Below are 14041 nucleotides of genomic sequence, written 5' to 3' on the forward strand. Positions count from 1 at the left end.
CTTGATAAAATTTAACAAATAATTTATTTCCCCAGAAAAAACAAGGTAATATTGAGAAAAAGAATAATCCAAGAATTGAAAATTTGAAGTCCTAGTAATGAAAAGTCCTAATGAAACCCTTGCCACAGTACTGAAACCACTCTTCTAAAAGTAGTTAATGACATTCTCTCTGCGTTGGAAAGCAGAAAGATTACAGTCCTCACCCTCCTTGATTTGTCTGCAGCATTTGACAAAATAGATCATGATATATTACTTCACCATCTCCAGCATGTATTTGGCATTCATGATAGAGCCTTACTGTGGTTCAAGTCCTACTTGGTCAACAGGACATAAATTGTGTCTGCAAATGGAATACAATCCAGCCCAGTTAATCTATGTTGTGGTGTTCCATAGGGGTATGTTCTTGGACCTGTTCTCTTCATTCTATACACTCAGCCGCTTTCAAGTGTCATAGATAGATCATCATCCAGTGTCTCACCAATTGTACGCAGATGACACCCAAATATACAAATCTAGCCACCCAACTGAAGTTGATGCTACCATCCAAGGTGTAGAGAGGTGCATTTCTGATGTGAAATCATGGATGACATGTAACAAGCTACAGATGAATGATGATAAAACTGAGGCCATTCTGATCACAACACAAAGACTTTCTCTGTCACATCCTTTACCTCAAACAATAAATATCAGCAACACCAACATTAAATTCACACAGTCAGTACGAAACCTAGGTATCACTCTGGACAGTACTCTCACGTTGCACCAACATGTCATGAACATATGCAAGGCTGCATATCTTGAGCTGAGACACATCAGCTCCATTCGCAAATATCTTTCTGTTGATGCCACTAAAACACTTGTATGTTTATTAGTACTTTCAAGACTGGACTATTGTAACTCAATTCTGTCTGGTTCATCTCAATATCTACTTCAGAAACTTCAAAAAGTTCAAAACACAGCTGTTTGGATCATACTTAGAGTACCACGATCAGAGCACACACACCCACTGCTCTGTACCTACACTGGCTATCCATTTGATCCAGAATCAAACACAAAATTTGTTCTCTGTGCTACATTTCACTGTCAGACTCTAGTCCAATATACCTATCCAACCTCACCCATGTGTAAACACCAGCAAAATACTTACGCTCCTCTTCTGACAATCATATACTCATTATTCCCACTATGAAAACGAAGTCATATAGACAATGTTCTTTTGCATACCAGGGCCCAGCAATGTGCAATGAATTGCCCACTGAACATAGACACAAAGACACAGTGATCCCATTCAAGAGTACTCTTCAAACTCACTTATTTCAACTGCAAGAACAAACTTAAAGACCTAATAATGTTTCCTACCTTAAATATTTACAGCATGTTTTAATGTTTTATAATTTCATGGTGTTTGTTTTCTGTAATAATATCATTATATATGTTTTTTTATGTTATAGGTGTTGTCTAATGTTGTAAAGCACTTGGAGCTTCTAAAGATTTGGCACTATACAAAGTGCTTATTATTATCATTATTATTATTATTATTATTACTAAGCCCAGCTTTATAAAAATGGAAATCCATGATGAATGGCTACATTTGTACATGGATAAAAAGATATAAACACCAACAAAACACAAAATGTAGCACCACCTCAACAGCATTATTTACACTTCTGGATCAATGATTAATTAACCAAAGAATTGGCAGCATGCGCTATAAGTGGCAAAAAATATGTTTGAGATTATTGGACATCAACGCAAAAAGAGTTGTATAATAGTTGGTGTATGACTGTATAACAGATTACACGTAGACTGGCCTGAATTACATTAAGGAAATTTTATCCAAGTTAAAACCCTACCTATCAGATGGAAATTTTACCCAATTTAAGACCTTACCAATTTGAAAGAGATTTTATCTAAGTTACGAACTTAACTATTTGGTCAGATTCAAGAAGAGTATCCCCATGTATTATACAGAAATGATGTGACATTAAAATTCAATCTCTTCATCAAATTGAATAATATCTTCTGGATTATGAAGTGTTTACTTACCACAGTATATACAATGTTCAATGGCATTATGATGTAATCGATGCAAAGGTGTATGCCATGGAAAATATGAACTATGAAGCAGATCTTGCCATTACAAAAACTGTATTTCGCTTTTGCTTACAAATACTGTACAAAGCATTTGTTTACAAATGCTGTACATTTCATTTGCTTACAAATGCAGTACATTTCATTTGCTTACAAATGCTGTACATTTCATTTGCTTATAAATACAGTACATTTCATTTGCTTACAAATACTGTACATTTCATTTGCTTACAAATACAGTATATTTCATCTGCTGACAAATACAGTACATTTCATTTGCTTACAAATACTGTACATTTCATTTGCTTACAAATACAGTATATTTCATCTGCTGACAAATACAGTACATTTCATTTGCTTACAAATACTGTACATTTCATTTGCTTACAAATAATGTACATCACAATTGCATACAAATCCTGTACATTTAATTTGCTTACAAATACATTTGCTTACAAAATACTGTACATTTGTATTTGCTTACAAATACTGTGCATTTCATTTGCTTACAAATACTGTACATTGCATTTGCTTACAAATACTGTACATTTGCATTTGCTTACAAATACTGCACATTTCATTTGCTTGCAAATACTGTACATTTCATTGCTTACAACACATTTGCTTACAAATACTGTACATTTCATTTGCTTACAAATACTGTACATTGCATTTGCTTACAAATACAGTACATTGCACCTGCTTACAAATACTGTACATTGCATAATACATTTCTTAAATGTTTCAAATTTGTTCATTATGTCCATAGTAACCTGAAGAAAAAATTCAATATTGCCAATGTTCACCCTAGCCTGCCAGTATTTTCAAAAAGGTCTTGGTTATCATTATCCAGATATAATGCTGACGAAATTGCCCATTTAAAACATGCCAACATTCTTTGCATTCAAAAGTAATATTGGTGGAACCCACGATTGTGTTGGTATGTAACTGGGTCCATGAAACGGTTGATAGGAGAGACATGTACCTCGACTTGAGAGCATCTTTTAAGAGTCCATCCCGATTCTATATTTCGTGTATTTCTCCAAGATCTTGAGAATCTTTCCAATACCTTTATCTATTCCATCACTGATGGTGCGAGTGTTGCTATGGTTCAGAACTGTACAAGCACTGCTGTGTATCCATGGTGTAGTAGTTTTAAATCCGTCTTTGTTAAGTGGCATAACCAAATCCACAGTAAGGAAAATATCTTCTTGAACTCCAGAGTAGCCACAGTGTTATAACTCTAATATGATTCCAGGAATCGTACTGGTCAACCGTTGTCGAGCATCTATGCCTGGTTTGTATGTATGTGGGATATTTGACATGTGAGTTTCTAATTCACCACTATGCATATGAAATTTAAATTCAAGTACCTATGATTGCAGATGGCAGATGCAATACATATATGTTCATCCAGACAATGGTTCTGTTCATCCCGATGACAATTATGTTCAAACACATCTAATAATGTAAGTATATCAACCTCTTGGTATTCCTATATTACATTCACTTGCAAATTGTTTTATTGTAACGTTGCTCTTGTATTAGTGACTGGTGGTGAAACAGGTTTATAGGTCTAATTAATGTAATTATGTCAGCTTTTCGCATACTTCTTGGTGTTCGCATTCCATGCTGTCATACAATTTGTTTTAGCTGAAGCATAGAGGCAAGACATATGTTTATAAAAGGAGAAAGCCTTCTCTGATGAAGAAGTCCGCGAGTCACTTGTATAATTTTTGTATTGTACCATCATCAGAAACCCCATTCACTTGAGTCCTAACTATAAATTTATTTCTGTATCATTTATAGTTGTATCTGTTTCATTTATTTCTGTATTTTTGTATCCATTTCATTGTCTGTCCGGTTACGTTCTTATATCAATACACAGAATGATTTGTTTAACTGATTTTTTTCTTGAATATCTTTGCCACTACAGCTAGAATATTTGCTAAAATTATCAGATGATTCACTCGCTTCAGATATTGTTTCAGATGCAGTGGGTAATTTACTCAACTTTAGGGACTCCATTTTTTTCTTGCACGATATTATATTTTTAAAAAAATAAAATTCTGCTCATAAGCTTGGCCAAGTTTCTTCTGTTAAAGTTCAAAGATCGCTCTTAAATTAATCAATGTACCACTGTGTTCCAATTGATATTGTCTTAAAACGTATATAACATATTTTGATAAATCTGTATCAAACAAAACAGCGATTCAAGTTTTTCAGCTGCACTTTTTATATTCCATCCATATGGTAGATTAATCCCATTTTTAGAGACCTCTATAAGTTCCTTCAAAATATTTTGCGACTCAGTCTGATTTTTTGCCATTATGTGCTAGGTATTTCGTAATATAAAAGAAGATGCAGCAGTCAGAGCTGTGCTTATGAATTAGTTCTTGGAAATTATGGGCACACTACTAATTGTAAGCTGTTCCATGAGGTTTTATGGTCAAGCTAATGTGTGCAGTCCACACAAGTTACGATGCTTTCCAATGGAACCCGAGATGAACACCTAGCATGCCAAATGACAAACTAGAAGGCTCAAAGGTCGTGGAAATAAGTAGATATGTATCAGAGATTATCCGTGCCGTAACTGACGCCGACTTTACATCATAAAATTTATTTTCATCTCTCGTATTGCTTAGGATGATAGGTCTCCCCAATTACTACCCAAAAAATTTCTCCAAAACTTGGACTCGAACCAGCAATGTTATGTTTGATAGCAACCTGTTTTAGCTTTCACAGCCATTGACTGTGTTAAATAAACGAAAAACCTTGTATGTCAAGTTTAGACATTTCGGAAAACATGCGTGTGACCTTTCGACTCTTCAGCTAATATAGCAAAAATATAGTATTTTTAAATTACCATTTCACAACATTATTATGCATATCCAATGCCTCGTGTAATGGTAAGCAATGTTATGTATATCTATTATTTTCGCAAATTTGGTTCACTACTGTAAATTGTAGTAATTATTTAAGGTCAATTTTGAATGCAGGCATAACATTTTATTTTAGAAAATTATGATTGATTGCACAGAATCTTTAAATAGTTGTTGACGTATGCGTTTACGACCATTAATAATAATATCATTAATAAAACACGTTTATGCGTTTCGAGGTGTTTCCCATTGGACAGGTCAGTCAGGTTGGTACTTGGAAGAATTAACTTATTTCCTATTGGATGGATTTGGTCAGTTGAATTCTTTTACGATGTGGGACACATGCAAATTGTCGTTTAGGATTAACAGCCAAATGTGTCTCCATCTCTTATGCTGGTACGTGGAGCTGGACAATTTTTTATTCTTATTTCATGCCTTCTAGCTGCAGCACCAAGTCTGCAGACCCATTTTATGTTAGATATTATTTTGGAGGAAATATTTGTTTAGATTATTCATTGGAACTACAGAGTGCTCATTGGGCTAAAATATTAATCTGGTACCATTGTAAATTATTCAAAGATGTCCTGTCGGAATGCCATTTTCAGGACTGCTGGCAGACCAGTGCATTTAAGGATATGAAATTCATTTGGAACATTCAATTCGTTTGAATATAACATTTTAGGATTATTTTAGATTCAAGTCATAATACTGTAAATTCACCTTTAATTTTCATTTTATAACTTTGATAATAAAATTATTTGTTATGTTTTATAAAACTTGACGCTTTTGCTTCTTTTTATTACTACGTTTATGACGATAAAGTAGTAACAGCTCAACAGTCATGAAATAGTAATTTTAGGTCAAACGGATATTTCTCCACTAAAAAATATTGCAAATGTTTTTAAATATTAGCAAAACTGATGTTGTTATAACCAGTGCAGCTTGTATTAAATAAAAATAATTTATTCTCTGCGAATTTTCAGGCACATTAAATATGCTATTTGATTATTCTCTGTACCAGCTATAAATGGTTCATGTAATTACGGCAGCCAGCTTATATATAGCTTGAGTACCCATCGATACAGCATTTATGTATAGTAAATCAAACCGTAAAATGCCTCACGAACGTGTATCAGTGCTACAAAAAAAATCCGATAACCCGACTCCCAGGGCTCCTCTAATTTCAGATACCCCTCCTGTATTCAAAGTGAGGTGCCCGTCCGGCTTACCGAAAAAAAAGTATTAATTTGCCCGGGAAAACTTAGATCGCGCTATGTAAAACTATTTTTGGGCAGTTTAAACAAAGGATACGAGGGCAGGTAAAAACCATCATTTCATGTACAATGCTGTCGGGCATTTCTGCGCACCTAATGGTTTCCGTCACCAATACTGAAGCAAAAGAATTACCGAATACGACTGATTGACGAAAATAAAATACTGCAATGCTTACCATTTGAAAAGAGGCAATTGTCACCGGAATATTCTGTTCAAAATAATATTTTTGGACACAAGGGATACCACCCCTGTGTTTTCATGACTCGCGATATGTCGGCCTATTCTGCGCACAGCTTTGAAAGATGTAATATGTATCCATCGGGCTATAGAAATTAGGTCAGTAAATGGCAAGTGATATTGAGCCAACTAAACCTATTTTTAAATTAATTTTAGTAAAGTTCAACATTTTATAAACAAAATAAGCTATTATGAGGAAGAGAAACAACAATGATAATGATGTAATAGTGCTTACAACGTCTTGTTTATGGGGGAAAATTAATAAAGAATTTAGAAACAGACTATATAAGCCAATGAATTTCTTGAGAATCCCGTTCTTGCGGCAAGTTGACATGTTGGGTAGCAGACGATTTTGTACGTGTGAAAACTTGGAAACTTGGATTAAAATGCAGAATTCTTTTACGGTATACATTTCCATCTTTTAAATAATTTATTTATTTGTACAATTCTAAAAGATACATAGCAAATAGGATTTTCTTTGTAATGGAGTGGGCCTTCATGTTGACATTTATATATCACATTTTCGTATTCATTTCAAGTCGAAATGTGGCATATTTTTGTTCAGTTTATGAATATCACTTTTCTTAATTAAAGTACAACCGTTCTTTCTAGATACAAAATGTACTTTGACCCAAAATAACATGTGATCCAATGTCTGCAGAAATGACGTATCGTTGCGCAGAATTACCCGACGCGCAGAATTGGCTGACATTGTGGTATTAAGTGGCTGACAATAGCTAGATGATGTGTTTGAATACCAGTGGGTGAGTCCATTGTGGTAATTTGCATAGGTAAAGATCACAAAATAGAACAACACAATATCAATAGAAAAAAAATCAAAGAGATGCTAGAAGCTTGTATATAACAAAAGTTATTATACGTCATTATTAAATATCATTGCCTTGAACGAGAACGTTTAAGCCATCTGCATTAAAGGCTACTGACAAGTTTGTGAACAGTTTGTGACACGTTTGTGAATAGTTTGTGACACGTTTGTGACACGTTTGTGAACAGCAGCAACGTTTCTCTGAAGCCAGAAAATACTCCATTTATAAAACGGACATTATGAATATTGCAGCTGTTGAAATAGTGTTTAAGTGTGATTCATCGGTAAAAGCGATTTTGGAGGCAATCAAGCAAAGCAAAGCAAAATTAAATTTTAAAACTTTTGGCTGATGGACCTTTACTTTGTGATGCACACCAGCATCAAAAAGCGGGGGGAGGGGCATTTAATTCTTTACACATACAGCAAACAACACATCGACATACTTCGTTCCTGTGTACCATGTCTGTCGAAACAGGTGCACTACATGCAACATATTCGACATGCTGAACTTACCATTCAGATTAGTTCTTTTATTATTATTCGGTATCTTGTTAAAATACTATCTACTAACTTTATTATTATTGGGTATCGTGTTAAAATACTATCTATTAACTGTATTATTATTGGGTATCTTGTTAAAATACTATCTGTTAACTTTATTGTTATTGCGTATCTTGTTAAAATACTATCTACTAACTTTATTATTATTGGGTATCTTGTTAAAATACTATCTATTAACTGACCTATGCTTATCATGATGATTTTAGCCATGAAATTGATTGAAAGGCAATAATAAGCACGTGCTTATGTTTGTACATGTGATTTCGGATGATAAATCGTTTGCACCCGTACTGGACAGAGGTGTTTATTACTGTTGTACTACTTGTAAAGCCCCAGATTAAAGAAAATAGTATGCACCCCTCCCACAATGAAATGATCAATCCCAAAAGTGATGTATAATCATTTTTCTATAAAGACAAGCATAAATGGTGATTAGACTGCAAGAGATACAGTCTTGACAATCCTAACGTTATGGTCGTCCAGAGCAACATGGTTCTAACCAGGATTCACTCAGAGAATCCAGCAGTGAAGTTTGAACACCAGGTCCATCCAGTCTCTAGTGAGTGTAGTGATGATCACATATGACACTTGCATTACCTTCAAACACACCAACCCCCGCCCGTATATCTGAAGTGTAGTAATTCTGTGTAACAAACAATATTAAAAAGGGGACATTCTGGGCCAATAGAAATTGTGGTCCGTGCTTGTGGAATTTGAGTCAGGGCTTGGATTATTTTTTAACATCACCAGCCCTGGGCCTGTGTCTAAAAAAATTTATTTTGGCACTGCAGTATGCATTTTGACCACTTTTGTGAATTAATAATCTATGGTTTGCACATAGTATGCGGCTTGCTTGCCAAGATGGGTTTTAAAAAAATATGTGGGATAGTGTCTGTGACGCATATCAGAACCCGAAAAGGTAAAAAAGGTTACAAATACAGCATAATGACACTAATCCTAAGAATAGTCGTATGTCATGTCGTTGTTGTTCCATACCTGTTTTTTTTTTTTTTTTTTTTTTTGTAACACACATACAATATAAACCCAGATACATCGCTGCATCATGCGCTCACAGAACGTAGTTTACTGTGATCATTCTGCATAGTTGTTGATGTTTTGGGTCTAACGCCATTTGTCAGCACATTATAGGTTATACGTGGTGGCCATTATATCTGGCAGAGACAGAACCCGGAAAAATCTTGGGAAGAACCACCGACCCATGGGAAGCTACTGGCAAACTTTCTCACATACCCACGCAGGCCGAGCCTGAGACTCAAACCCACACAGAGGTGAGATGGCAGTTATCTGCAGACGAGCACTTAACATCACGTCCACAATTCAAAATAGAATTTTAAGTGAATAGTAAAGATCCAAGAGTCGCGGGTTCGATACCCATCCAGGCCAGCCTCAGTTTGCCCTTTGGAAAGCCAATGTGTTAAAAGAGCCGTCAAAGCCAACAAAACACCCAAAACAAATAGCAACAACAAAAAAAAATTGTATGTCTCTGACTGCAGATCAGAGTCTATGCTGTTTGACGAACACCATATATGTCTAATAAAAAAAAAACATAAAACGAGGCAACACATGAAGCCATCATTCCCAAGTGAACACCAACACCCAATCAAAGCAAATAAAGGTTACCAGACTTACTGTGACCTGAAAACGTGTAAATTAAATGTTAAAATATAATTTCATCTTAATTTATGTCTTCTTGCCATCATAATCTTACAACAAAGGAGGGCAAAATGCGGATAACGTTTGGTTGTGATTTTACAACAGTTCTTAACAAAGAAAAATAAATCTTTCAACATCAGAGATCAAGTATAGTGGAAGACTTCAAGGTTTCTACACAAATAATTCACTTACCCTCTTTTAACAAAATCATTATTTTTGTTGTTATTATTATTATTAAAAAAAAAAAAAAAAAAACTATTAAAAAGACAATAAATTTCTGAAAAAAAAAAAAAAAAAAAAAAAAAAAAAAAAAAAATAAAAAAAAAGAGAGATTATATATGTCTATAGATCTTTTAATATTATTATTATTATTGGTAGTAGTAGTAGTAGTAGTAGTAGTATCAACAGGTGGCTCACATGAGATGAAATAATCGTTGTGCATTTTGTCTTTTTTCAGGGGAGCCCTCTTTGTTTCATATGCACATATATTTGTTCTATCAGCACATTAGACATCAATCAAGATTATGTAGTGTAATGATAATGGATTGAATACTCCTTCTATACATGCTTTTAAGTTCCTTGAAATCTCGCCAATGATACATTTCTTGACAAGTTTCAAGCAAACTAAGAGATTGATACATAATTAAAAAAAATTCTTCTAAAAAAGCAGAATAAAACGTATCTACTGTGTAAAGATTTACAATGAACATTTAAAAAACGTAGTTCACTTTTCGAAGAGAAGACAATTGCATGAATGTCCATCAAAATTTATGTCCCTTCGGGGAACATGTCCATAGTCCCTTTTTTGCCCAAAAGCAGTGCCGGATTTAGGCATAAGCTAAAGAAGCTACAGCTTAGGGCCCCACAGTCTGAACTCACAGTCTGAAGGGGCCTCTCAAATGTATTTTATACCAAATAGGGCCTCTACCGCTTCCCGTTGTTTAGGGCCTCGCTATGTTTAAATCCGGCACTGCCACAAGATGTTATTAAAGTAGAGAGGTAAAATGGGGTTTGGGGTGGCAGGATAAATATATGCACTTCTGACAGCCTCCCGACTAGCCAATGCAGCTTTTAAGTCATAAAAATTACCTCATGGCCCTAAGACTTGGATCCAAAGGCACATGATTCAGGCGGAAAGCAATGATAATGCACTCCCAGTTGGGAGTGTATTGGTTTCCTCCTGAATCAAGTGCCTGTGTTTTCATGTTTGACTTTTTCATTTCGTTTGTTATTTCCCAAGACCGATCAGGATCATTAATGTATCTCGATAAGTTTAAACAAAGTTTGCTGAAAATCTATAGGATGACACGCTTCTGTGTCTGAAATTAGTACTTTTATGACAATCTAGGCAGAAAAGTAGGTCACATCAATGTTACTTTGGTAAACGTACATTTATGACAATCTAGGCAGAAAACTGGGTCACATCAATGTTACTTTGGTGTGCGTACACTTATGACACTCGAGGCAGAAAAGTAGGTTACATCAATGTTACTTTGGCGTGGATGCTCTGAAGAACCCGCACTACAGTTGGATCGCAATGGTCTCTTAAAACAGGAGTTACAAGCCAGAAATAGAGGACGAACAAACTCACACAAACAGGTTCTCTACGCGAACTTGATGGTGAAAAAAGCATTAATATGAAGGTCTTACAGCATGATAGAGTCGTATGTCAGAACGGGTCAAGAGGGTAACCTGGGGCAATTTTGTCCTTCAGTATGATTTTTTCTTTCATATTATTGCTTTCTTTTTAACATCAAGCTCGCGTCGAGCACTTGTGCTCACACACGTATGCAACGAAACAAGTGGCTCTCATACGTATATTCTTCATGCCTTTCGAAGCGTGAGGAGGTGCATATGACAACGAAAGGAAATAACCAAAAGCTAACACCAGAAGAACATAATGTAAGCTGTGTCTCAGCTTTAACTGCATTCAACACAGGCATAACAAAAGGAGTTTAGCTGCCGCAGATGTGGGTGAGGGGTGGTAGTCAAAATTGTAAATACATGAACCTTACCAGTTCTACAAGGAAAATGGCGTAGTCGAGTTGCTGCCGTTGAAGAAAGGGATGAATGTTTTGAAGAAAGAGCTTCAGATGCATCTCACGGTCCCTATAGGGTACAATGATGGCTACCCGGTTCCTGGCTGTACATCCCTTGGGTCGGTATTTACCCCCGGGCTGCAGGGCGGAGTTGTTGGCTTCTATCTCAGACCAGCTAGGAATATGCGTGTCTATCTCATACAATCCACCTGTTGACATATAAAAGGAAAACGCAGATAGATACATGAATTCAAGGATGCACTAAATAACAGTTAGTATGAGCCTTGATATAAAAATTCATGAATAGACGTATACGAGGATGATATAAGATAACAGTTATTGAAAAGGGTGTTATAAGATCAAGCGTGGGGGGGGGGGCGGGCGGCAAAATGTCAAAAGGACCCTGACTTTCCTCGAAAGTACACCAAAGCATAAGTCTGTATCTATATACTCAAAGCGTGCATAATACCCAACAAACTTGTGCAAGAATAAAACCATAGTCGATTCCATCTGACCAGTGACCTTGCGTGATACGTACACTCCACCACCCGATCTGGCCCTGTTGACAGCTTTGTAATAATAAATGCACGAATAGAGAGATTCAAGGACGCAGTCAATAACAGTTATTGACAGCGTTTTAATAATAAATGCATGAATAGAGAGATTCAAGGACGCAGTCAATAACAGTTATTGACAGCGTTTTAATACTAAATGCATGAATAGAGAGATTCAAGGATGCAGTTAATAACAGTTATTGACAGCCTTGTAATAATAAATGCATGAATAGAGAGATTCAAGGACGCAGTCAATAACAGTTATTGACAGCGTTTTAATAATAAATGCATGAATAGAGAGATTCAAGGATGCAGTCAATAACAGTTATTGACAGCGTTTTAAAAATAAATGCATGAATAGAGAGATTCAAGGATGCAGTCAATAACAGTTATTGACAGCGTTTTAAAAATAAATGCATGAATAGAGAGATTCAAGGATGCAGTCAATAACAGTTATTGACAGCGTTTTAATAATAAATGCATGAATAGAGAGATTCAAGGATGCAGTCAATAACAGTTATTGACAGCGTTTTAATAATAAATGCATGAATAGAGAAATTCAAGGATGCAGTCAATAAGTTATTGACAGCGTTTTAATAATAAATGCATGAATAGAGAGATTCAAGGATGCAGTCAATAACAGTTATTGACAGCGTTTTAATAATAAATGCATGAATAGAGAGATTCAAGGTCGCAATCAATAACAGTTATTGACAGAGTTTTAAAAATAAATGCATGAATAGAGAGATTCAAGGATGCAGTCAATAACAGTTATTGACAGCGTTTTAATAATAAATGCATGAATAGAGAGATTCAAGGACGCAGTCAATAACAGTTATTGACAGCGTTTTAAAAATAAATGCATGAATAGAGAGATTCAAGGATACAGTCAATAACAGTTATTGACAGCGTTTTAATAATAAATGCATGAATAGAGAGATTCAAGGACGCAGTCAATAACAGTTATTGACAGCCTTGTAATAATAAATGCATGAATAGAGAGATTCAAGGATACAGTCAATAACAGTTATTGACAGCCTTGTTATAATAAATGCATGAATAGAGAGATTCAAGGTCGCAGTCAATAACAGTTATTGACAGCGTTTTAAAAATAAATGCATGAATAGAGAGATTCAAGGATACAGTCAATAACAGTTATTGACAGCGTTTTAATAATAAATGCATGAATAGAGAGATTCAAGGACGCAGTCAATAACAGTTATTGACAGCCTTGTAATAATAAATGCATGAATAGAGAGATTCAAGGATACAGTCAATAACAGTTATTGACAGCCTTGTTATAATAAATGCATGAATAGAGAGATTCAAGGATACAGTCAATAACAGTTATTGACAGCGCGTTTTAAAAATAAATGCATGAATAGAGAGATTCAAGGATGCAGTCAATAACTGTTATTGACAGCGTTTTAATAATAAATGCATGAATAAAGAGATTCAAGGATGCAGTCAATAACAGTTATTGACAGAGTTTTAAAAATGAATGCATGAATAGAGAGATTCAAGGATGCAGTCAATAAGTTATTGACAGCGTTTTAATAATAAATGCATAAATAGAGAGATTCAAGGATGCAGTCAATAACAGTTATTGACAGCGTTTTAATAATAAATGCATGAATAGAGAGATTCAAGGTCGCAGTCAATAACAGTTATTGACAGCGTTTTAAAAATAAATGCATGAATAGAGAGATTCAAGGATGCAGTCAATAACAGTTATTGACAGCGTTTTAATAATAAATGCATGAATAGAGAGATTCAAGGACGCAGTCAATAACAGTTATTGACAGCCTTGTTATAATAAATGCATGAATAGAGAGATTCAAGGATACAGTCAATAACAGTTATTGACAGCCTTGTTATAATAAATGCATGAATAGAGAGATT

The 14041-nt window shown here is 35.0% G+C and overlaps 1 protein-coding gene across 3 annotated transcripts in view; it reads right to left on the reverse strand.

Moving 5' to 3' along the window:
* LOC149785977 (beta-1,4-N-acetylgalactosaminyltransferase bre-4-like) overlaps window positions 1-14041 on the reverse strand; it is a 123931-nt gene that overhangs the window by 18449 nt on the left and 91441 nt on the right. For all 3 annotated transcript variants that reach the window (XM_089976237.1, XM_089976239.1, XM_089976238.1), the window contains one exon: window positions 11562-11794. In XM_089976237.1, coding sequence (XP_089832363.1) covers window positions 11562-11794 — 233 coding nt within the window. The remainder of the gene's footprint in view (window positions 1-11561; window positions 11795-14041) is intronic.

Source organism: Sinohyriopsis cumingii, chromosome 12 (genome assembly GCF_028554795.1).
Source record: "Sinohyriopsis cumingii isolate HCF-2022 chromosome 12, ASM2855479v2, whole genome shotgun sequence".
Lineage (NCBI taxonomy): Eukaryota > Metazoa > Mollusca > Bivalvia > Unionida > Unionidae > Sinohyriopsis > Sinohyriopsis cumingii.